Raw genomic sequence first — 22756 nt, forward strand, 5'->3', positions numbered from 1 at the left:
TTCTCATTTAGTTTAATGAAAGTTATATTCTTGAACTTAGTGATCAGACTCTTCTGAAGTTTTATTTTTTTAGAAAAAGACATTATAACCTAAGATCAACTATGTATGTACCTATATTTAATTCATGACAGTTGGTATGTTTCACTGGAAAGTAAATCCCTGTTCATAAGTATGCTTTGGTGGATTGCTAGCTTGGAAGTGCCATGGATTCTTCTCTATAAATGGAGATGTAACCAATTGGATGGTTGAAATAAATGAGCCCTTTCAGGGCTGCTGCAAGAACAGTTTTGGGCCCAAATTCTAGCATTCTTTGAAATTCCTGAGCAAAATATGGGCTATTATATGAATAAGGACCTTGAAGACTGTCATTGACTAGACAATCGATATATAAATATCTACAATGCAACAATGAAGAAGATTATAAACTGGTTTGTGGCTAGTTAGTGCATGAGATTTTTGCACAAATCTGAGACTTCACCAAGAAATAGATATCTACTTGGATAAAATACCAATTTTGTGAATTGTAATTTACATGTGAGAAGAAGTGGTTGCATGCAATCAAATTAAACTATACTGGAAAAAATAGCCTACTTAGTATTTCATTACATCTACGCAATGGCTCAATTGTCACACACGTGTTCAGGATGCTGTTCAATAATTGCGGCCACTTTGTGCCATGGAACAAGCAATTTTATGGACAAAATTAATAGAAATATGACTGAAATTGAAATTTTCAGAGATCCCTAAGTAATTTTACACATACAGATTTCAGATGTAATTCAATGTTTTAATTTAACATGCCTCAATATGTTCAATCATGTTTTAGTACAGACATTATTTTAAATTAACTTTATCATGAAATGTTTGAAATGTGAATGATTTTAAAGTTTTCTTATATAAATTTTATCATTTTCAGACTTACAACCAGTTGACATCTGAAATAGGCGAGCACACTAGACTGGCAGTATATTTCCATCATGGCTTCAAGAAGCTAATTGTAGGGTCATCAAAAATTGCATTTATACCATATGGGCCTCAAGAAGATGAATCCAACAAAGATGGAACAACACATTTTCAATCAGTGACAAAAGCATTATATAACACTCTATTTAAATGTGTAAGTACATTAGCATAATACAAGGTTTCTATAAAAAGTATTTGTTACAATTTTTTTCCTGATGTGTACATGGAGTGCTGAATTCAGATGGTTGGTTATGTGTGTGTATGATCCCAGATCATGTTTGCATTGATAAGGTGACAGTCCACACCATTATCAGTGAAAATTTAGCGATGCAAAAGATCTGCACTTCCTCATCCCAAAAGTCTTGACGGATGACTAAAAGCAGAGTCGAGTTGAGTAGAGCTTGCAAAGACCTTCTGCAACGGCATCACCATAATTCCCCGACTCTCTTACAGTCCTGACTTGGCACCAATAGACTATTTCCTATTTCCAAATAAGAAATCCTCCCTCAAAGGACACCAACATGGGGCCCTAAGTGCCATCAAAGAAGCTTGCTTGCATGCCCTTAGGGTCCTTCCGGAATCTGCCTACCTAGACTAGGGAGCCTTCGAGCTATGGGAAAGCCATGGGAAAAAGTATGTCGATGCTCAAGGGAGGTGCTTTGAAGATTTTTGAGTCATTGTAGGAACATCTGAAATAAAACTATTTTTACAAAAGTTTCCCGATATTGTTTATGCAGGCCATGTATACTATAACTTTTTAGAGGTGTAATAGATAGGAGAGAGAGAGCAAAGTACCAGATAGTAACAATGAGAGGAACTGGATTACAATGTGTGGAATTGGGGAAGTCTTATCTTGTTAATGTAATGCAACTTTTCCTATACACTTCTGAGCAGAAAATTCAGATTCTTTTCCCTCCTCTTTCTCCATTTGCAGCCCTACCCTTGTCAAGAACTTCAGGATAGCTGGCTTATTTGAATTATTGTGATAGCAGTAGCAATAAGCCTAGTCTTCCTTCTGCACAGCCAACTGATTGACATTTCTCATATTGTTGAACTTATTGGAAATATTAGGAAGAATTTTGTTAACTTTTGATGCTCAGTTCCATTTCATATGCACCCATACCTGACTATTTTTGGCAATACTGCTGGGAATGGATTTATTAAAATCAAGCTGCAGTTCAGGGAATAGAGAACCACAGTAATCCATCATAATTCGAGTATTACATTTTTACAAGAATTCTTTGGTAGATAAAACAATAAACAAGGATGGACAAAGCAAATGCATCATGAACAGCAAGATCTTGAGTGAGTTTTCTAGATATGAACAATTATTGCGCAAACCATCAGCATGTCAAGGTCAAATGTGAGGATAAGTTCTTTTGATAGGAACTTGTATTTTTTACTGGCACTAAAAATTCAGGTTCATTACATTGCATTATTATATCAATATCATTCATGGATCACAGCATACTTTTCCTTTCTCTGAGTATTTACATATCATGTTTTCTTTGATCTAATTAATTGCTTTCTCGATGCACACATTTAAATTTAAGGGCAATGCTCAGCACTTGAGTTTTATACCTTCTCCTCTCTTCTATTAGGTCCATATACTAACATTTCCATCAAATGTGTTCTTCAGCTAGCAGTCTTTTTCCAGCTTTCAAAATGCAGGCTTCATTTGTCATATTTAGGTATAAGGAAAATAGGCTGCTTTTATGTCAACAAACATTTGAAGCATTGATTTGGGATTTGGTGAATTATGCCATTGGATAACATGCAAAGATTTGGTGTCAAAATTTCAAATTTTCAATGCAACAATTTCAGAGTGTAAAAATCATTCGCCTTGATTTCCTGTGATAGTGCTGCACTTTTGTTGTTCTATGATCTTTTGGATTCCATACTACAGTCAAGGTGTTGAAGAGCTGTCCTATGGTGCAGGCAGTATACATTGTTATCTACTTAGCCCATTTCTTGTAAAACTGGTGTACTCCTGATGACTGGATATTAAAATGAAATTATAGAAATGATTTTCATTAAAATTTGAAAGTGAGATATATTACATTGTTGATATCCATTTATCATGTATTTTTTGTAATACATAATAGATTTAATATAAATTTCCAAGTAATTTAATTTGTGTATGGATTTTGGCTTTGTTATAATAGGGATCTCATATTTACAACATCCTAGTGTGAAGACAATTTGCTATCAGCACCAAGGAAATACTTCAACATTTTATTACTCTGAGCAAAACTTGAAGTAAAATATTTTTCTTTCAACCTGTCCACAGCTTGTTACGGTGGGTAATGATTCTGCTATAATGATTTGGGATGTTTGGACAGGAAAATGCTCTTCAATACTTACTGAAGCCCATACTCGTATGGAGTATGGTTTACAGGTGCCTATAGAAATCACAGCTGCAGCATTTGATCCAATTTCACAGCAGCTTCTGATAACTGGAGCTCGAGATGGAACTCTTAAAATCTGGAATTTCAATTCAGGTTTATGTATCAGGCATATGAGCATTGAAAGGAACTGGTAAGTTATAATTTGACTTATTGAATTAAAAATATTTTTTGACCACATTTATTGCAATTTTTCCAAACACAATGCTTTATCAAATTAAATGCATAAGAGTCAACATAAAATGACTTTTGCAGATTTGACGTGGGTTGTTTGATAAATACTGATCATAGATTTTAATTCTCACAGCTTATTCTACAGAAATGGAATTTTATATTATATTGTTGGCATAATTTGTAATGCACACTTGCTACAAGTTTAATTGATTTGACTTTAGCATTGCAGTAGAGGTAGCCTTTGCAAGTTGAAACATGTTCAATTTATCTATGGCTGCTTCTGGTGCAAATATTTCCAAAAAGAACTTTCTTCACATTGGGGAACAGGAAAAAGTCACATGGGGTTGGGTCTGGACTGTAGAGAGGATTAGAAACACTTCCCTTTGATTTTTATTTCCTCTGTCATTGAAGGGCACATTTGTGAAATACATTATGATTCTGATGTATTTTTTAATTTTCTCAATTAAGCTGCAATTACTATCCTGTTTTTTAAAATTTTATTCTAAACATTTAGTTTAACTGGTTAAAATGAACAAATAAAAAAATGTTACCCCCAATGCAATTTTTTATTTTGGTTTTGGGAATTAAGCATACTAATTATTCAATATCAATTGGATTTACACAGAGGATAGAGCGAGCCCATTGTTTCCCCAAGAGCTTGAACAAAATAAATAAGAATATAGTTAATATATACTTAGGTAAATGAAAACTATATTATAATTTTGTTGAGCATAAATTCTATAAAGATTCTAATTTCTTTCTATCAATTAATGAAAATAATTTCACATTTGTTTTATGATTGTTATGCGATTTGATTCTTAAGCATCCTTTTATGATTGTATTTTGTATTTTTCAACATTCATTTAAGGCTGCTATCTTTTGTAGCCATGCATTAAATTAGAGAATAATGAATCTTAATGCAAGCAAAGCAGAAGGCTAGATGACATTGAGACCTGACTTCAAATATTTTACATTGATTATGACTTTTTGAATTGAACATCTTAGCATTTTGAAAAAATACAGTCAAGCAAATGCTTACACTATTTCAAATTAATACTCAGTAATATTTAGGTTCTAAGGACTAAATGGTGTCATAATGATTACAAAAAATATTGGTCCACCTATTTTCACAGCATCTAGCTGGTCAAATATCATCATAAGAGGACAAAATTAGAGTAAGTACAATGCTTCAATTGAGTATGCAGTACGGTAGACAAAAATGGGGATAGTAATAAGGACTTAGAAACTGAATTAGATTTGAGAAAGGGTCACTTAAATAAATAATATGTGCATAGTACAAAGGGAAGTAGGAAATATGTGATCTAAAGAATGAAATAATGTAAGACCGAAAGTATTTACTCATGTAATGTGATGGTATATAAGTTTAAAATTATTTAAAAGTTTTTGAAATGGCATAATAGCTTTCTTTGTCAATTCAAAACCCTCCTATAAATAGTAAACTAACTAAAATAATAATGATATTGCATGCAGAAACTCCACCTCTTCAAAATGCTCCCCTCTTTTTCTTCATATTATATCCTTATGTGGGGGCATAGGATGGTTGAAGTACAGTACATGATAATGAATAATTATAATTTATAGACAAGGCTAAATTAGACTGCTGGGTTAATAAAATATAAGCCAAGCCTGAGGTGATTGAAATGCATGCAAAAGTATTTATGAGGATTGAAATACTTTTAAAGACTTAAAAAAATTGTTTTATTTAGTGAAGTTACATCTGTCCTCTGGCTGCAAAATCGTATTTTGGCAGTTGGTTGGAATAGGCACATAACAGAATTTGCTGATCTGGATTCAACAGAACTAGTTCCAGATGAAAATAGGCGTGGATCCTTGGGTTCTACATGGCCTACAATACCACGGTAAGTTTACATTAAGGAGGGTCATTCACTAAGGGTTTCATTTTTATTTCATCTTCCTCAACAAACTTTGAAATGTAAGACATTGAAAGTTAAAATCTGAATGAAGGTATCATCAATGGGGAGAATTGGAAAATTTAATTCATTAGAAATTCATAAATGGATTGAATGAGCTAAAATTTTCATCTTCATGCGTTGCTTGTTCTGTAGTCACACTAGAATTCTGTTCTCTTATTCCCTATCAAAAAAAAATTTGATATCCAGGAACAGAATAGGAAAATATAGGCTTTGGATAGTTGTCTCCAACAACTATTGCAAATCCTGTAAGTTTATGAAACACTTTTAAATCATATAGAAGCATAGTAGTTTCAGACATAACTTGGTGGAAATGCTGTATATTTAGAGGTGATGGACATGGTACTTTTCCACAGTATTTCTTAATACACATGGCATAATTTTTCATTAGAAGAAGGCTACCTATCTTCCTCTGACAATAGCAAAAAAGGGCCAAACAAATATCTGATTTTGTTTCATTTTTCTAAGATGATTCTAGGGAGTGATACAAATGATTACGTAAAATGATGCCAATTAACCAATTTATTTTCCAAAAAACCTGACGTACCTCCCTCTACTGGCCTCTACCTAAAGTTGACTCTTTCACCTATTTTGTTCTTGAAATGGTAAGGATATTATTCCTCCCTACACCCATCACCCAAATGTATTTACACTTGCACTTTAGAATCTCTTCTAAGCAAGAGTTCAGAAGAATAAATTAATACAAATTACTTGAATGTTTCCTGTGTTAATAGATGCGCAGCAAAATATGCAGGCTCAAATTTAGCTGAGAAGTTTGATGGAAAGCAATGGGAGACAAGACATTCAGAAGATGTGGTATGTGCAGTTGCAAATCCACCACAGTCACTTGCCACTGGATCTTATAATGGGGAGCTCATATTATGGCGCCTTGAAACAGCACAGCCATACAGACAATATCATGTGGGAAATCCACTTGACAGGTACCTAATGGAAAGTTTATTTGTGCATTATTCAACTAACAGCTACCAATGCCATAATATTACAATCACTTGGGTAAGTCATTAAAATAGTAAGAGAAAAGCAACTTAATGTACTATGCTCTAATTCATCATGGTTCAGGCCACTTAGAAACACTAGATCACCTCTATTAGATGGTCTTTCAAATCCTTCCATAAACCTGGACCATGCTAAAACCTTAGTTTTTGCAAGAATTAATCTCATAAAAAAATTTAAAATATTGATAATTTTGAAAAAAGCCACTATCAACATCAGATAGAGGTATGTGAACTTGCACATGTATTTTCATGTATCAGAAGAATAAGTTATTAACAGCTTCGGATGAATAGGGGAGGAGGGTGAAATGATTTATCATAAGCATTCTCCGTTAGTAATCATGACTTGATCACTAGATCTTTCTCTGTTATTTTCATCACTCAGGAATTAAATATGCTCATTAAGAAAAACCTTTTGTGAAGGGCCTACATGTATGAATGCAACATTGATAGCATGTGTATATGTACATAATTCTGGATATAATTTGATTGACCAATAGTTAGAAGTACCAAAAATCACCACATGCTGAGAATGTAAATTACTACTGTATAATTCATTATTAAACTTAAAAATATGAATTGAATTTTACTTAGAATAATTTGATACACACATTTTTATAGTTTTAAATTGTAATCCTTCATCCTTCTTTCACAACTGATACCAACTATACACACCACAAGCCTACCTCTACTAATGGTGAATATCATGTATAAACTACTTATCTTTTTATACATAATAATATGAATGCCATGAATATGTGAGAGTTAGAAGGAGAAAAAAGTGCAAAAGTTAAGATCCTAGGAGTATGATTCTATCTATTCGGATCCAATTCAGTGGGCCCCTAAACCCTTTCCTCAGGGACTGACAAGGGCATAAGCCGGTGTTCAACCAACTATTTATGCAGGAGTTTAATTAAAGAAATTTGTTTCATAATCCTAAAATATTATGCTTAGATTGATTCTACATCAATCAGTTTACTCATTTGCAGTTTTGCATTACAATTCTTCATCACCTTTCACACCTAATGTTCAATATACACATTGCTAGCTTACCTCTACTAAGTAGGGTGACTGTGTGTATGCCTGACTGTGTGTATGCCTGACTGGCATTAAATGTTGGAACAACTGGGGTCCAACAACAGAACAGGTATAGAGGTACAAGATGAGATGGATGATATGATAAGGTTCACTGAAGAAATCGAAATCCTGGCCGGCAATGAGGAAGAATTTCAGTGAGAAGCACTGTAAGAAATTGAAGCAATAGTCTTCAACAGGTATAATATAAACATGAAAAAGGGGAAGACAAAAGTGGTGGTGGTGAGCAGGCATGGAACAAGACCTGAGCTAGCTTTAGGAGGAAAGACACTGGAAACTGTTGATAAGTTCACCTACCCAGGGATTAGGATAACATCCGATGGACATAGTAAGAGGGAACTAATAAGCTGCATCAACCGAGCCAAGACAGCATTCAATGAGAGGTCCAAACTCTTCACCTCTGGCCAAATCAATATACAGCTAAGGAAGCAAAGATTAAGTGACTTTTTATGGAGTGTACTTATTTAAGGAAATGAGACCTGGAGGGGATCGAGATGGTGTGGGGCTAACGTACTGGCTTCCCACCCGAAGGGCCCGGGTTCAAGTCCCGGTGTTGTTGAATATTTTTCAGAGGTATCTCGATCCCTACTTGAGGTGCTTTGTGGAGGGCACTTTGAGTGAGTACGCTGTCCGTCGGATGGGACGTTAAGCTGCGGACCCCTTGGCGCCTTTTGTAAAGAGTAGACTAATGCCGATGCCGGGTTTCTCTCCACCCTTCATCCTTTCCTGTCCATCCCCTATGGTGCAAATGACCTCAGCAGTAAGTCGCCTCCCATAATACTTCTACTACTATGAGACCTGGATACTCAGAGAGAGAAAATTAGAGATGTTTTTCAAATATAATGTTACAACCAAGTGCTGAAAATGCCATGGATGTATAGAATCACGAATGAAGAAGTGCTGAGGAAGGAATGAAGAAAGGATGTGCTTGCTTGGAATGTTAAATAAGAGAAGTAACACATGGATTGATCATATACTCAGACACACAGGGTTTGTCAAGGACCATATCAAAGAATTTGGTGGAAGGAAATTATTTTCAGATTTTCCTCAACAAAAATATTTTTTCTAAAACTAATAAAAATTGTTTTCAAGCATTATTAACTACAATGTTTCATCATGGTTTAATTTTCCTCATTAAGAAATTTGGCATGTTTCATTGGAGCCATCTGGGGAGAATGTATAATTTGTTTCATTCTATAATAATATATGGTTTGAGCATAATGTTAATCAATTATTCAATGAATATTCAATATTTGCAGTAGGTTCAATCGATATATTATAATCACCATATAAGTGAATAATATCTTATTTTAATCAAGAGTGAAACTGGATTTCAAGAAGACAAGGCCCACAGACAATGAAATTATGGACAATCTTTACACAAACGAGACCTCAAAATCAACTGCAAGAAGCCCTCGATTTGGCACTACAAATTCAAAAAAATCATCATCACATATATCATCTCGAATGACCACAATGGTAAGTGAACCTAATGGTAGACAACTTAATAAACATTCTGAAAGAAAAGCATTCCTGTTTTGTACTTAAAAGGGAAATCAACGATTTGATTACAGCTAAGAAACCATGCAGTGATATTTTTGTTGATTATTAAGAAGAAGAAAATGTTAATTATTATGTCCAAATTTGATTGGAACTAAACTGGAAATCAAAATCGTACAATCTTCTCTGTCAAAGGAATGTGCAGACTACCATACCAGCCAGGATTACTAATTTAAATATGTACAGTTAATGGCATTAATTACACTTCTATGATCTATACAGATGGATGGCAAAACACTAAATTATCCAGGAGGCTAACATTTTCCTATTAGAAATCATGTTAAGCTTTTAAATATAAAAGGAATGAATGGCGACTAAAAATCAAGAAATATTAAAAATAATTGAAATTAATATATTAATTGTGGATGCATAGGTGCAAAGAAAATCCCCTTTTTGCTGAAATGATATTTTTTCTTAAATACTCTCTTATTCCTTTAGCACTTTTGAAGCAATGCACAATAATATTGTTTTATTTCTATTTTCACTCAACATAGCCACCTTTTGTGTGTTAAAATATTTCTTGATTGAGAAATTTTCTAGATATTAATGCCAAACTTTTTCATGCATTTTGACACTTGAATAACAGAATATACTAATTTGAATTTGGCAGAGCGCATCTTCAAAAGGGTTGTCCAAAACTGAATCTGAAGGCATTTTGAAACCAAGTGACTCTGAAGCTTCAGTGCCTTCAACCTTGAAGTCTTCAAAACATGTCCCTTATCCTCAGTCAACAAGGAAAAAAACTTTGATGCCAATTGATCTACCACCAGAACAAGCTTCTATTAGGCCTGTCGTCATTCACAGCCTTATTTTCCTCAATGCACGCCAATGCCTCCCAAATGTTGGTACTCTTTTAGTATCCTTGGAAGATGGCAATATCCAGGTTTGCTAAGAGTAGTCTTTACTTTAAAAAATTAATTGTGCATATTTTAGCATAAACACTAAAATAGTTTTTAGAAGTGAGCAAATCTCCTGTTTTTTATTTCAATGAATATGCACATGTATTTGCAAAATATACTGTCAGGACCATTTCTTTAATATGTTTCCTATGTTTTCATAGGGAAGATTTTGACAAATTCACTCACTATGCATTAAGTGACCATAACTGGTCATGCGGTATCAGTCACTATGATTAAACCATTGATCATCCCTTTCACCACTCCTATATGGCCATCAGCAATGAGAACATTAATTAAATGGTGGTAAAAAATTTTTCTCATATGTTTATTTTGTTTCTTTTTTCTGGGTTCTCCTATTCTCTCTCACATATCTTCCCCTCCAATGAGAGAAACACCGTAATTTAGAGAATGAAAACAAACTGCATCACAGCTCACATTAAAGAACTGTGACATACCTTTGAGTTGACTCAAATCATGACCAATGTGGTATGGGATGGCCATAGCGTAGACTCAATGCCAAGCATGCCATGACAAAAGGTCTGAAATAATGATTTTGGGATAAAATGAATAAGTACCACCAGCCAAAACTTTTCTTGCTTAAAATTGGCCATTGATTTACATTATAATACATCTCAGTGGACACAGAATATATTTGGTGTTCAATAAAACAAAACATATAAAAGTTTCATTTACTTAAGTACAATTTCTGCTGTGGTTACTCATTTATTAGTGATGACAGTTGAAATTTCATTAATTAACGCCATTATGCTGGTATTATTTTAGTCTAATGGGGGTGAATAATACAAAAAGTATGTCCAAGGTATTTCATCCTCAAATCAGTAAACAGTTTCCTACTCTTTTAGCGTGTAAGAGGTCTTAGATGATGGAAATGTATATTCAGAATATAATGATTAAAATTTTCCTGAAAAACTATTTATTCCGGTAAACTTATGAATTCTTAGTTTTTGAGCATAAATCTTAGGAAAAATTAATCAACCTTAAAAGGTCTTCATTATTTAAAGTGTTTAGCACTTGTATTTCTACACGATAGCTGTCATAATATTATGAAGGTATAGAAAATCAGCTGATAGTTTGGTAGCCATTTGATGAAATTCAAACTGTGCAGGAATGTACAGTAATCAATGTAATCTAAAGCTTCTCATGCCAACACAGGACCTCTAATTTCACTGAAAAATAACTGATTTGTAAATTCAAGAAACTTTAAAAACAGCTTAAATGTGATGGCCAAAAGCCTAATGATGCTTTTGACATTTTGATACTGCCAACAGGTCTGGTGCCATTGCATCTCACACAATCCCCCACAAGGCCAGATGAAGCAAGAAACTGATAACCAAAAGGAGAGTATTTCTGATTATGGCTTTCTAGGATCTTTTTTGGCAATCCATTCTGTTGGAGATTATGTTGTAACAATGACCACAGATCAAAATAATGAATATCTTTTTACAGGTAGGTCTAGATAAATGAAAACTGACTCTGTCTTCTAAATTTGAAAAAAGTCAATATGGTAAGAATTAAGATTCAAATTGATCTATTTCACTACAAGCTAAGAAAAGTGTAAATTTACTGCAGAACATGATATATGAGACATGTTTAAATTATTACCTAATTATTTCATTGTTGGACCAATAAAATCAAGGGGTGCATTATTAAAGCTTAAGGTGATGTTTTTAATGAATAAAGTAATAGCATGAGACAATTTGAATTGACTGCCAACTTGTGAGCTATCATGTTGTTTTCTACAGCCAATCATCATGTGGAAACAAAGATAATAGGAAGGGTGAGGGACGTACCTTTTTGCCTTATCCAATCAACTTGTCTGCAAAGGACCTTTAAGCACCTCAAAGTTTCTCATAAAATTCTCAGGGAAAAAACACTTCTGAAATTTAAGTTGAAAATGCTTTATGCTTTCCTAAAAAATCTGAGAACTGGAGGGATTTGGCAACATTTCTCATTTATTTTCCAATAAAGAAAAATCTTAAGAGCACCTTGAATTTTTTGCATCATTATTTTCCATTTTTTCATCCTGATTTTCATATAGATATTTTCACTTGGGATCTTATTGGCTTCATATTCTTGCAGAAAAACAACTCAAAGATTTAGTCACATGGAAAAAATTCTGGAGCCATTTAAAATAATAGAAATTATGAAAGGAGACAAAAAGAAAAAATTAGCAATATTCCATGCAATTTTTTTTTTAAACCTCAAATGGTTGCAACATTGCTATATCTTTCAATGTCTTCTTATCAGTTATTTTGATCTTGATAAAGACCTGAATATGCTGAACCAGTCAAGGTTTCATTTAAATTTGTCCAGAATGTTACAAAATCATTTTTAGTTCATCTTACCATAAATACATCAGGTGGTACACCTATGATAAATTTAACTATAAGAAGAGGTCAAGAAATGGGATAAATATCTCGAAACAAGTTCATAAATTCTGTTTCTTAAGTGTGTAAAAACTGGGCAATTTCTAAACTTATTTTATTCCATGATAATGCAATCAGTGAGCCAAAGCCCAAAGACATTTTATGGGATGGCAGCTGCTGTAATGGAGGTGTTGTTATTTGTTTGTATGCTTTTCCTAGACAGAAACGTGAAGTTTATTATTATTTTTGAAATAAACGTCCACATCAAGAAAAGTTACTCATATTTTAGAGGAGGAAGTAGTGGAGTTATAGGAAAGAGGAGGTATTGGGGGTGTAGATGAATACCTGAATATGCTGAACCAGTCAAGGTTTCATTTAAATTTGTCCCGAATGTTACAAAATCATTTTTAGTTCATCTTACCAAAAATACATCACGTGGTGCACCTATGATAAATTTAACTATAAGAAGAGGTCAAGAAATGGGATAAATATCTTGAAACAAGTTCATAAATTCTGTTTCTTAAGTGTGTAAAAACTGGGCAATTTCTAAACTTATTTTATTCCATGATAATGCAATCAGTGAGCCAAAGCCCAAAGACATTTTATGATCAAAGTCATCTAATTAAAAATTTTCTGTGGCAATATTTAACAAATGTACAACTGGTCTTTTTTTCAGGAGATTCAGCAGGTTACCTTAAAGTGTGGCTTTTAAAAAATTACTTTGCTTCAAATCCTCAACCTAAAATAGTTATGCCAATGTATAGGCTACAGTTCCCTTTTTTATTACGAGATCGATGGAATGGCAAGGCAAAGCGTGCAATTAAAGGCCAAGACCTACCAATACTTTTGTCAAGTCATCAAGCCCATTTGAGAGCTATTACCCATATTGAATACATAAGTGAAGGAAAAATCATTGTCAGGTATGTGATCCATCAAGGCATAAAAACTTCTCTCTATATGTAATGATACTTAAATTTGAATTTGAAAAATAAGGATGACTTTGACCAATTTTATGTTTAGCATCAGTGCCATTCTTACAAAATTTCTCTCAATAGTCATAGAATATCAGTGGCATATATCATATTTCTAGTGTCACCAGCCATTACTTGATATGTTAGGCCATAAATTCAAAGCACATGTAATGACAAAATCATTTAAAAATGATTCATAGTGCCTATATTGCATTAGAAAAACAATAATAATTAGTTTATACAGAATTTTCTTGCAGCTATTCCTAAAATTCTTGATAGCTCAAGCACGGCCAGAAGGATAGAATATTTTCCATCCAATTGATTTATTCCATAATTCCTTGGTGGCACAATCAGGCACTAGAAAGAACTCTGGATTTGCTGTGACTAGTTGTTGTGTGAAAGTGATAGTGGAGATCAATGGGCTCAGAGAATTTGAACTCATACTTGACTGAGGACGTATGCATTTATAGACAAAGCAATAGAAGTAACAATTCATTCTGTGAATACCTCGTATGCATGAAAAACAGGAATATGGCAACAAAATGATAGGGAGATTAGGAGTGAATGTTTCGTGTGGGAGGGATGGCAGCTGCTGTAATGGAGGTGTTGTTATTTGTTTGTATGCTTTTCCTAGACATAAATGTGAAATTTATTATTTTTATTGAAATAAACGTCCACATCAAGAAAAGTTATTCATATTTTAGAGGAGGAAGTAGTGGAGTTGTAGGAAAGAGGAGGTATTGGGGGTGTAGATGAAGGAGTTAAGTGATTCTTTACCATGTGACTACAGAAGAAAATGTCATTGATAATCCAGAGTTATATGAATCATTTTAAAGGATAATTGGGTAATAATTGTTGTTCAAGATGACCAAGATTTAGGTTGGTGTGGAACGCACTACGGCATCATCCCATGACACATCCTTTTTCCTGGAGGTAGGATTGTTCGTTAAAGGAGAAGGAATTTTAGGTGAAGATGAAGTGGTAAAGATTAATGAGAAATTCTGTACCAGGGATGCATGGGGTTGGATATTTGAAGGAAAGTGAAGGAGGGAGGAGATACCTTTAGTGTGCGGTATGCAGGTGAAAAGGGAGGTGATGTCTATAGTTGCCATTGTAATTGGGATATCTTGGGGATGGAAGTTTGAGTTAATGAGTTTGAAGAAATGGTAAATATCTTCGAAGAAGGACGATAGGGAATGAGCTATTGGTTGAAGGTAGTGATCAAGAGAGGTACATATCTATTTTTTCAACCATGGCTTTAAAACCCATCATTGAGTCTTAGATTTCACAGATCTCCTCTTACATGATATATTCCTGAGGATTCTTCAATTTAACTGTTATAATTATTGTTTAGTTTTCTTTGTTATGGTTCATACTTCTGCACATTATGTCAAAACCAGATGGATCTTTTTTCATTCATCAATATGCATACCCATATTTTTTAACCATAAAACATTTTTATGCCATGTTTAAAAAAATAATAATATGAAATCAAATATTAAAGCAAAAATTTCACACCAAAAATGATAGATTGAACTTTGCAATCAAGCTAATGAAATGAATGATGATTAGAGGAATTTTCAGTTGCAGTTCAGACTGCTCTGTGAGGGTGTGGACCCTTGGTGGTAGATATATTGGGACACTAGGACAGAACCGACCATGGCCTGACTTAGAGCATGGAAAAGAGGTGGATAATATGCCATTACGAACTCCATATGATGTGGCTAAAGTTGCATCATTCACCACTATGAAGGTGAGGAAGAATAGCATCTCATTTCATCACACTCACAATCAATTTAAGTTAATCTAGCCATTAAAGATACTTGATTTCCCTGGGATAAAATTATATATTTTATAATTAACTTCTTTTCCTCAAACTGTCACAAACAGCCCTGAATAATGGAAAAAATAAAATTGTAAAAATGTTCTTGTAGTTAGAATAATCCATGTGTTAGTGCTGATATTTGAGTTTAGAGAAATACTTTGGCAATCTCCCATGACATACATGACATGACAAAAGTAGAGTAGAGAGTAAATTAGTGGGAAAATTCTTTTCAACTGATGTCCTGGAGATTCAAGGCCTTCATCTGGAATGGATATTATGTTATGGTATTATGATATCAACTACACTCTTAGCATAAATGTGTATTCCTCCTTTTTTGGTTTAAATTATAGTAGAAAAGCACATGCAAGGACTGCTTTGCATAATAGCATGTTTAAAAGCATTATACATCAGGAATTGAGGGTGGGGGGCCATGTTCAGAGAGGGACTATATTTGTATATATGATGTACCTGTGCCCAAATTTATCAATTTTCAAAATAACTTCATGAAAAGTCATTTGTCGAATTTAAATATTATTTTATTAAAGTTACTCATTTCACAGTTTAAATAGGGAAAAATATGATAAACAAACTCAAAATCAAATTAATGCCTTATTACAATGTAGTGATTATACGACAAACAAATTTCACTTGATGCAGGTGCTCAATGGAGCAAATATAGGCCACAGAAGCCATTCATGTTGTGATATCATCCAATCAGAAGATGCCATTACAGATTATGATTTGAAGACAAGAGTATATGGCCGAAGGGCCAACAAAGATCATCCATTGGGGACATATTTTAAGTTGCCCAAACGTAGTGGAAAAGTCCATCCTCCACCAAAAATAGATCGATCATATGGCTTTGTAAGTATTTTGGATGAGTATTATATTATGATCAAGGAACAAGCATTGTTTATAGTTTCAGCTGGACAAACTATGATACACACATATGCCTGTGTGAATGTATTTTTTATGATATTCTTTAAATGATTGTTATGATTATTTTTCACAAAACTCTCTAAAAGTGTTATTTAATAAGACTGGTTCACTGGTTAAGTCAATAAATATTATGTAAACAAAATCTACTATGAAATTAAATGAGATATTGTGCATGTTGGGGAATGGCACTCCAGTGGGTAAAATGCTGGGCTACTGACCAGAGGGCCCAGATTCAATTTCCAAGGATGCCCTTGGACACCCTCAGCTTCATCCAACCTATGTGATTTTTGGGTTCCAGATTATCCTGAAAAAAACCATAGGTGGCACAGGGAAAGGAACTGTCTCTCCTACCATGATATGTGAATTTCATGTGCCATTTTGTTTAGTATGGAGTGAGCCCTACTCTCACCTATCAAACTGACTTTTGGGTTGATAACTGTGATTTTGGTGGATTGTCCACATTTATTTCAGAGGATTTCACTGGGTGCTAAATTAATGAATTTGTTTTTGAGCGAAAGTTTTGCTATATTTGGAGCAAAATTTGAAAAAAAAACAAAATACCTATCCCAAAACAAGATCCCTCATTTTTCCACCTTTAAACAGATAGGATACCCAGAATTAGCAAAAAAATAGCACCATAATTTGTTTCTGGTAATCAAAATACACAAGATACCGTGGTGCATGTAGTCTTCCCTGACAAACATTATGGATGCCAACCTAACTGCAATCATTGCCTAAAGTAGAGCAATAATAAATACGGATTTCAATAAGTAGTTCTGGTGGAAAAAGTACACCGATACGGAGGACCCAATTCACATGAAAATGGAAAGAACAACGAATACATTAACATGACATGCAAGTGCGGTCTGATCTGGCTCCGATAGTTTTCAGTGCAATTAATTCAGTTATGAGAAAATGACAAACTTGAAAAGATTTTTCACTTCTCAGGAAATAAATCCAATTAAACTTATTTAGATGAAAATTAAACTAAATTTTTGGTTGGATATCCTTATTCACGGATTTCTCAATGGCAAATTCTCTCAAGGACTCAAGACTTTCCCACTGGTGCACTAGTGGGAATAATTTCACGAGTTCATTTCTCACACTCTCTATCCTTTAAGGTGGTAGAACAATTAGGAGTGCAGTGACATTCTACTCTTTGCACCCCTTAACATTCGGAATCACTCGAATCCCTCTGCTGACATGGAGGGGGACCACTGAGACTTTCTTTCAAGGCATTAAAAAATTCCAGGAAATTCCATTCTTTCATAAAGATAAGAGCTGGAAAGCAAAGCTTGCGATCATTTTTTTACCCATGCTTTTATTAGCTTATTTTAGTTAGTTTTACTCATATTTCTTTTTCCCATTCTAGATGATAGTTATTCAACTCTTTCTTATCATTGTCATTCTTCTGTACTACACAGCTGTTTCTGACTTCCATTTGAGGTGAATGAATTTGAATGATTCTGAGAGCAATGCCTTATTTTTCAGTGTTATTTTTAGTCATTAACTCCATCCATCTTTACAAAGCATTTTGATTGGCCATGGGCTGTTGTAGACTATGATGGTGGAGGAAGCATTAGGCAAATGAGGAAGGGGAGGGATAAAATAGTATAGGGATTGGAATATAATGGTATAGGGAAAGAATAGGCATGTTGGATGGAATGAAGGGAGGAAGTAAGTAATTATAAGAAAATCAGTTTCCTTCAGTATAGATAACTACCATAATGTATTTTTCAATATACGAGGGCTGTCCAGAGTGTAACCTCCATTTTCGTGTACTGTGAGAACAAGTGAAGTGAGCCAAATGGTCGCTGTATTGACGCATGCAGTAGATCAGTATGCCTCAAGCTGCAGGGGTTGGAAGGTCGTGCCACCTGTTTTATGCTTACAATAGTGAGTCAAATTGAAAAATACAATTGAAATACCCCCCAAATATGATGTTTGTTCAATGATAAGAGTTTTACTGATAAAAAACTTTAAAGCTGCTGACATTCATTGGGAAATTTATGCTCTGTATGGACCAAATGTTGTGAGTGACAGAGTTGTGCGTCAGTGTTGTCATTCGTTCAAAAGTGAACATAAATGTCCATGATGTTGACAGAAGGGGCCGATGGTGAACCATGAACTGCACCTGAAAATTGACGAAAAGTTTGTGAAAAACGGCGTTTTACAATATCTGAAATCTTTAGAAAGTTTTCCACGGATTTCTACGACTCTTTTGGAAAGAAAACCAACTGAAAAGTTAGGCTGGTACTTGTTTTCTGCTTATCTTGACTAGGAACTTCAAGATGTCATCATTGGTCGGCTGCAATCTCAGGTGGCAGAATTTTATGTGGAAGGAATTTGAAAACTAGTTCAGAGATATGACAAATGCTTACATCTGTTTAGAAAATAAATATAAAATAGTAAAGATATGTAGTTATGAGGTGAAAATAATAAATTTTCTGATTCTACTCCAGTGTATTTTTATAGCATAACCGAGGCTACTTTATGGACAACCCTCGTATTATATACATGTGATGTTTGATATACATTTATATTTCCAAAGGTTTGCCACGTAAAATGCTCACAAGTTGAAGTGCAACTTCTGCATTATGCTAGTGAATAATTCCATTCCTAACATTATAAAAAAACAATTTTCCCAGGATGTAAAAATAAATTGTACAAATGTAGCAAACCTGCATTTTTTCTGAGGGGAACAGAAAAACTGGGATAAATATTTCCCTTTTGCTCTGGATAATTGATTATCTTCTGAACCTATGTCTCATTATATCACAAAATGCAATGGCCTTGTGGAGACAATAGACTCATTGAGTTGATCACCTTTGTCTAAGACCCCTGGTGATACATCAATGTTTACCTGTAGTTTCTCTGGTTAACTGGTTAAAGCTTACTCAAATATATCAGTTATGAGTGAGAGTAAATACCAGGGTGAAACAAATTAATAAGTACTTTGATTAGAGTTTCATTTTTTTGCTGGTCTTATATTCCAGCTTGTGCCAGCTTATGAGCACATACATTGTCCACATCCTGGAAAATTAGAACTGACCACCCCTTTGAGTGTAGTAAGGATTCAAAAGCAAAGGTAATATGACATATTATTTTAAATTATGATATTAATAACAACACTAAAATAAAAATATGCTCATTATCATTAGATATTAGCAATAAAAAATCAACCATTTTAAGTCACTATGATTTTTCTATTTTGGCTTTATTATTTAACCCAGGGCATAGCCTAAAATTTAAGGCCAAATAAATATTTTCTGTAAATGATTTTCATTAATGAATATGCCAGTATATTAACATAAAACATAAATAACATGTGCTGGCGCCTTGAGCATTTTTGAGTTATTATACATATCTGATTTTTAGTGGTTCCAGATGATTGATACGGGGGTATCAAACACTTTCTGATGATTTCCAATGCTAGTGATAGGATCTGAAAAATTCTATGGTATTTCAAGAAAGTGACATGGTTTATTTTACAAACATAATTTTTATCTTACCCCAATATTCAACATTGGACAATATTGTGCAGCATGATATGCATTGTGTACTTCTCCAAGATACGTATGTGTATGGAGAGAATGCAGAGTTCAGAAAATCAGGTACTGCCAGTGTTGTGAGCCCTATAGTCCTATTACCTCTGGTGATCTACCTCTGGACACACTCCATTTTTCCAAATGAACCATGAGATTAATTCACATTTAGCTTAAAAAAATTCTTCCTTTATTTAACCTTGAAAAGTATCTTTGACATGTTAGTATAATTACTAAAATGATGATGGATGGTAAGTAATTATTTATCTTATGGAACAATGTGATTTATAGAATGTTTTCAGTAACTTTCAAGCGCAATGTAGAATAACTCTCATAATACTTTATCCATGTAAGCTTTCATGTTTCCAATTTTTTTTTATTTCAGGGAAATGACACTGGAGCAGGACATGCCTGCTGTACAAGTTTCCAGTAAAATTAATGAAAATAGTGGTCAGAAGAAACCAAAAAAGTCAAGTCCTTGTGCTAGGTTTATCAATTAATTCTTTGGTTCATTAATACCAGCCTCAATTACTAATGTATGCAAGCAAAATATCCTAATCTCTATCAAACTAGCATAAATATCTTTGAGAGAATAACATAATTATGATTTGTTATCCATTACCATTAATAAAACTAGCAGTTATGGTATTCTTCCAATGAAATCAGTTGCATTATAATTTACACTTTCTTAAAGTTAATTCTGAAGTGACCACAATGAAACTGTTTAATTGTTATCACAATGCTTTGCAAGTAAAATATGTAATACAAGTAAATATTGAAATTTTTAGGGAATACTGTTATTCCTCTTTCATAAGATTTTGAATAATTTTTACCAATTTATCTGATAACTTCGGTTGCATGTAAGGTGAAAGGTAATACTTGTTCATTTACTATTATGATGCAGGAATAAACAGTAACATTTGTGAATTAATAAAGAGGTGAATGAGTTGCATCTGGAAATGAACAGAATATTAGCAAATCTTACCACACTAAGAAATTCTCCTAGAAACACCAATTGGATGTTAAAGTTAGACATAATTAATTTTGATATTTTTTTAATTGTGAGGCAATAAATTAAAAAAGGGTACACAGTAAATCCAGTTCATCATGAATTCTATGGTCTCGGGCTCAACTTTGTGGAGGTTCATGTTCGTTCATTCGTACCTGATGATGACGCCGAAGCATTGAAACCGGTAGTACGAATAAAAATTGTGTGGAAGTTACAAAGTATTTTCATTTAAACAACCAGTTCATCATCCTCACATATGGTATATTTTATTACCAGAGGAATTTGAGCAACAGCATTTGATAACACTTCTGAGTATAGCCTGCGACACTTGATATTTCTTGTATTGCACATATTGAATTTGGGAATCATAAGGAAATATATGGCATTTTTAAGGAACAATAGGGATTTATTGTTAAGTTAGAAAGCTTAACAATAACAAATGTAACCGATTGATGCTAGTTGCCATCCCCTGCACTAGAAGATGAACCTTTCTGGAAAGTCTTTAACAAAATATGCTTGAAATAATGAAATTTTCAGACAAATACTGTGATTATCCCTTCATGATATATTAAATTATCATTAATTTATTTGAATGTTTCAATTGATTTGAACCCGATATCATTTAAAGCTACAGCTCTAGCTCTCTTTAAGCATTAACATGACCATCACCCTGATGATGCAGATGATATATGTTAATTTTTATCCTGAAAATCAATGTGCTAAGCTATACAGGTATGTCACAAAACATTTTATTAATGAATCCAAGTGAAAGTCAACCAAAATTTGTGATCTGATCTTAATTATTCACTTTATACATGTGAAATCCAATGCTTGCCATTATAGAAAACCTGAGTTGGTACTATTACTACCCTAGAATGCTATTTATATGACTAGGGCTGTTGGTACGATTTTCTCAGAAAGTTGGACCACAAGAAAACAGTGTAAGTGATGAGAATCCTAATGGATCTAGCTGCAGCTCAAAAAAGTTGATTTCAATGACCCACCTCCTGAATAATAGCTACATAAGAGAACTGGTGAATTGAATGATAGCATGCTCAGAGGACAACTCAGTAACTCACTGAAGAGGTGAAAATGATGATGATTCTGATCTCAGCCATGGGAGATGAGTTCAAATTGAGTGATGAATGATACCAGCCTGTTGAAGGAACAATATTGATGCCAAAGGTGCAGGTATTTATGTCAAAGGTTAAAAAAGAGGATGTGATCAAATTCCATTTTGATTACTTTTGTGCAAAAATGATAAGAAAGAGGATATAAAGATGGAAGCTCTGTTTCTGGCAGACTTGGGGCTAACTTTGGATTGGAAACATTGGCTGGACATGAATAATACACTTCAAAGCCTCGGATAGCATGGCATGAATGAAAACCCCATAATGCATTAAACTATTCGATTTCATATACTTTTTGCCTCCCACCATTTTCTTCAACATGCCTATACTTTTGCTTCCTTTCCGTCCATTTTACTTTTTCCATTTTTATCCCTACTCACATCTCAGAAGCCTCTATCATCGATTATCCTCTTGGCTCAAGCCCGAAGTTTCCGAGCAGCACTAAACTATGCTACATATTAAAGTATTTATAATCTCTTCTTTACATTTATATTTAGGGTCCCTACTATCTCGACTCCCCTCTATAGAAGCTTCTTTGATTCTACAATTAATTAATACGACAATGAAACCCGTTGGCTAAGCCAGTGTTGGTTAATAAAAGGATGAAAATTTACTAGGTGATTTTAATGTATAATAAAGAGTAGCGCACATATTTTCAAAATAACTCACTTGGGGAAAATCAAAGTGTTACAGCAGTTTTTCTCCAAAGTTTAAATCATAGTTTCACCTTAAGCGTTTTAACAAAATCCTTGGAGTGTGTTTCACCGGAGGGAGAGAAAGAAGCTTAGTAACGTATCAGAAGCACTCGATCCTGATACTCGGACTACCTCTCCACCATTCCCAGTTCCCCGTTGAGTTTTCCTGTCGTTGCAGATTACAAGTTTTCAAT

General features: G+C 33.9%; 1 protein-coding gene across 5 annotated transcripts in view; it reads left to right on the forward strand.

Annotated features, from left to right (window-relative positions):
* WDY (WD repeat-containing protein WDY) overlaps nt 1-20309 on the forward strand; it is a 41700-nt gene extending 21391 nt beyond the window's left edge. For 4 of the 5 annotated variants that reach the window (XM_071586010.1, XM_071586011.1, XM_071586013.1 and 1 more), the window contains 11 exons: nt 917-1117; nt 3254-3501; nt 5270-5422; nt 6229-6435; nt 8922-9081; nt 11351-11528; nt 13125-13368; nt 15004-15172; nt 15902-16108; nt 19180-19271; nt 20114-20309. In XM_071586010.1, coding sequence (XP_071442111.1) covers nt 917-1117; nt 3254-3501; nt 5270-5422; nt 6229-6435; nt 8922-9081; nt 11351-11528; nt 13125-13368; nt 15004-15172; nt 15902-16108; nt 19180-19271; nt 20114-20228 — 1974 coding nt within the window. In that variant the 3' untranslated portion in view covers nt 20229-20309. The remainder of the gene's footprint in view (nt 1-916; nt 1118-3253; nt 3502-5269; nt 5423-6228; nt 6436-8921; nt 9082-11350; nt 11529-13124; nt 13369-15003; nt 15173-15901; nt 16109-19179; nt 19272-20113) is intronic. The other variant, XM_071586014.1, reaches the window with a different exon arrangement.
* Nucleotides 20310-22756: the final 2447 nt, after the last annotated feature.

This window comes from Hetaerina americana, unplaced genomic scaffold (assembly GCF_022747635.1).
Source record: "Hetaerina americana unplaced genomic scaffold, ioHetAmer1.1.p SCAF_2, whole genome shotgun sequence".
NCBI lineage: Eukaryota > Metazoa > Arthropoda > Insecta > Odonata > Calopterygidae > Hetaerina > Hetaerina americana.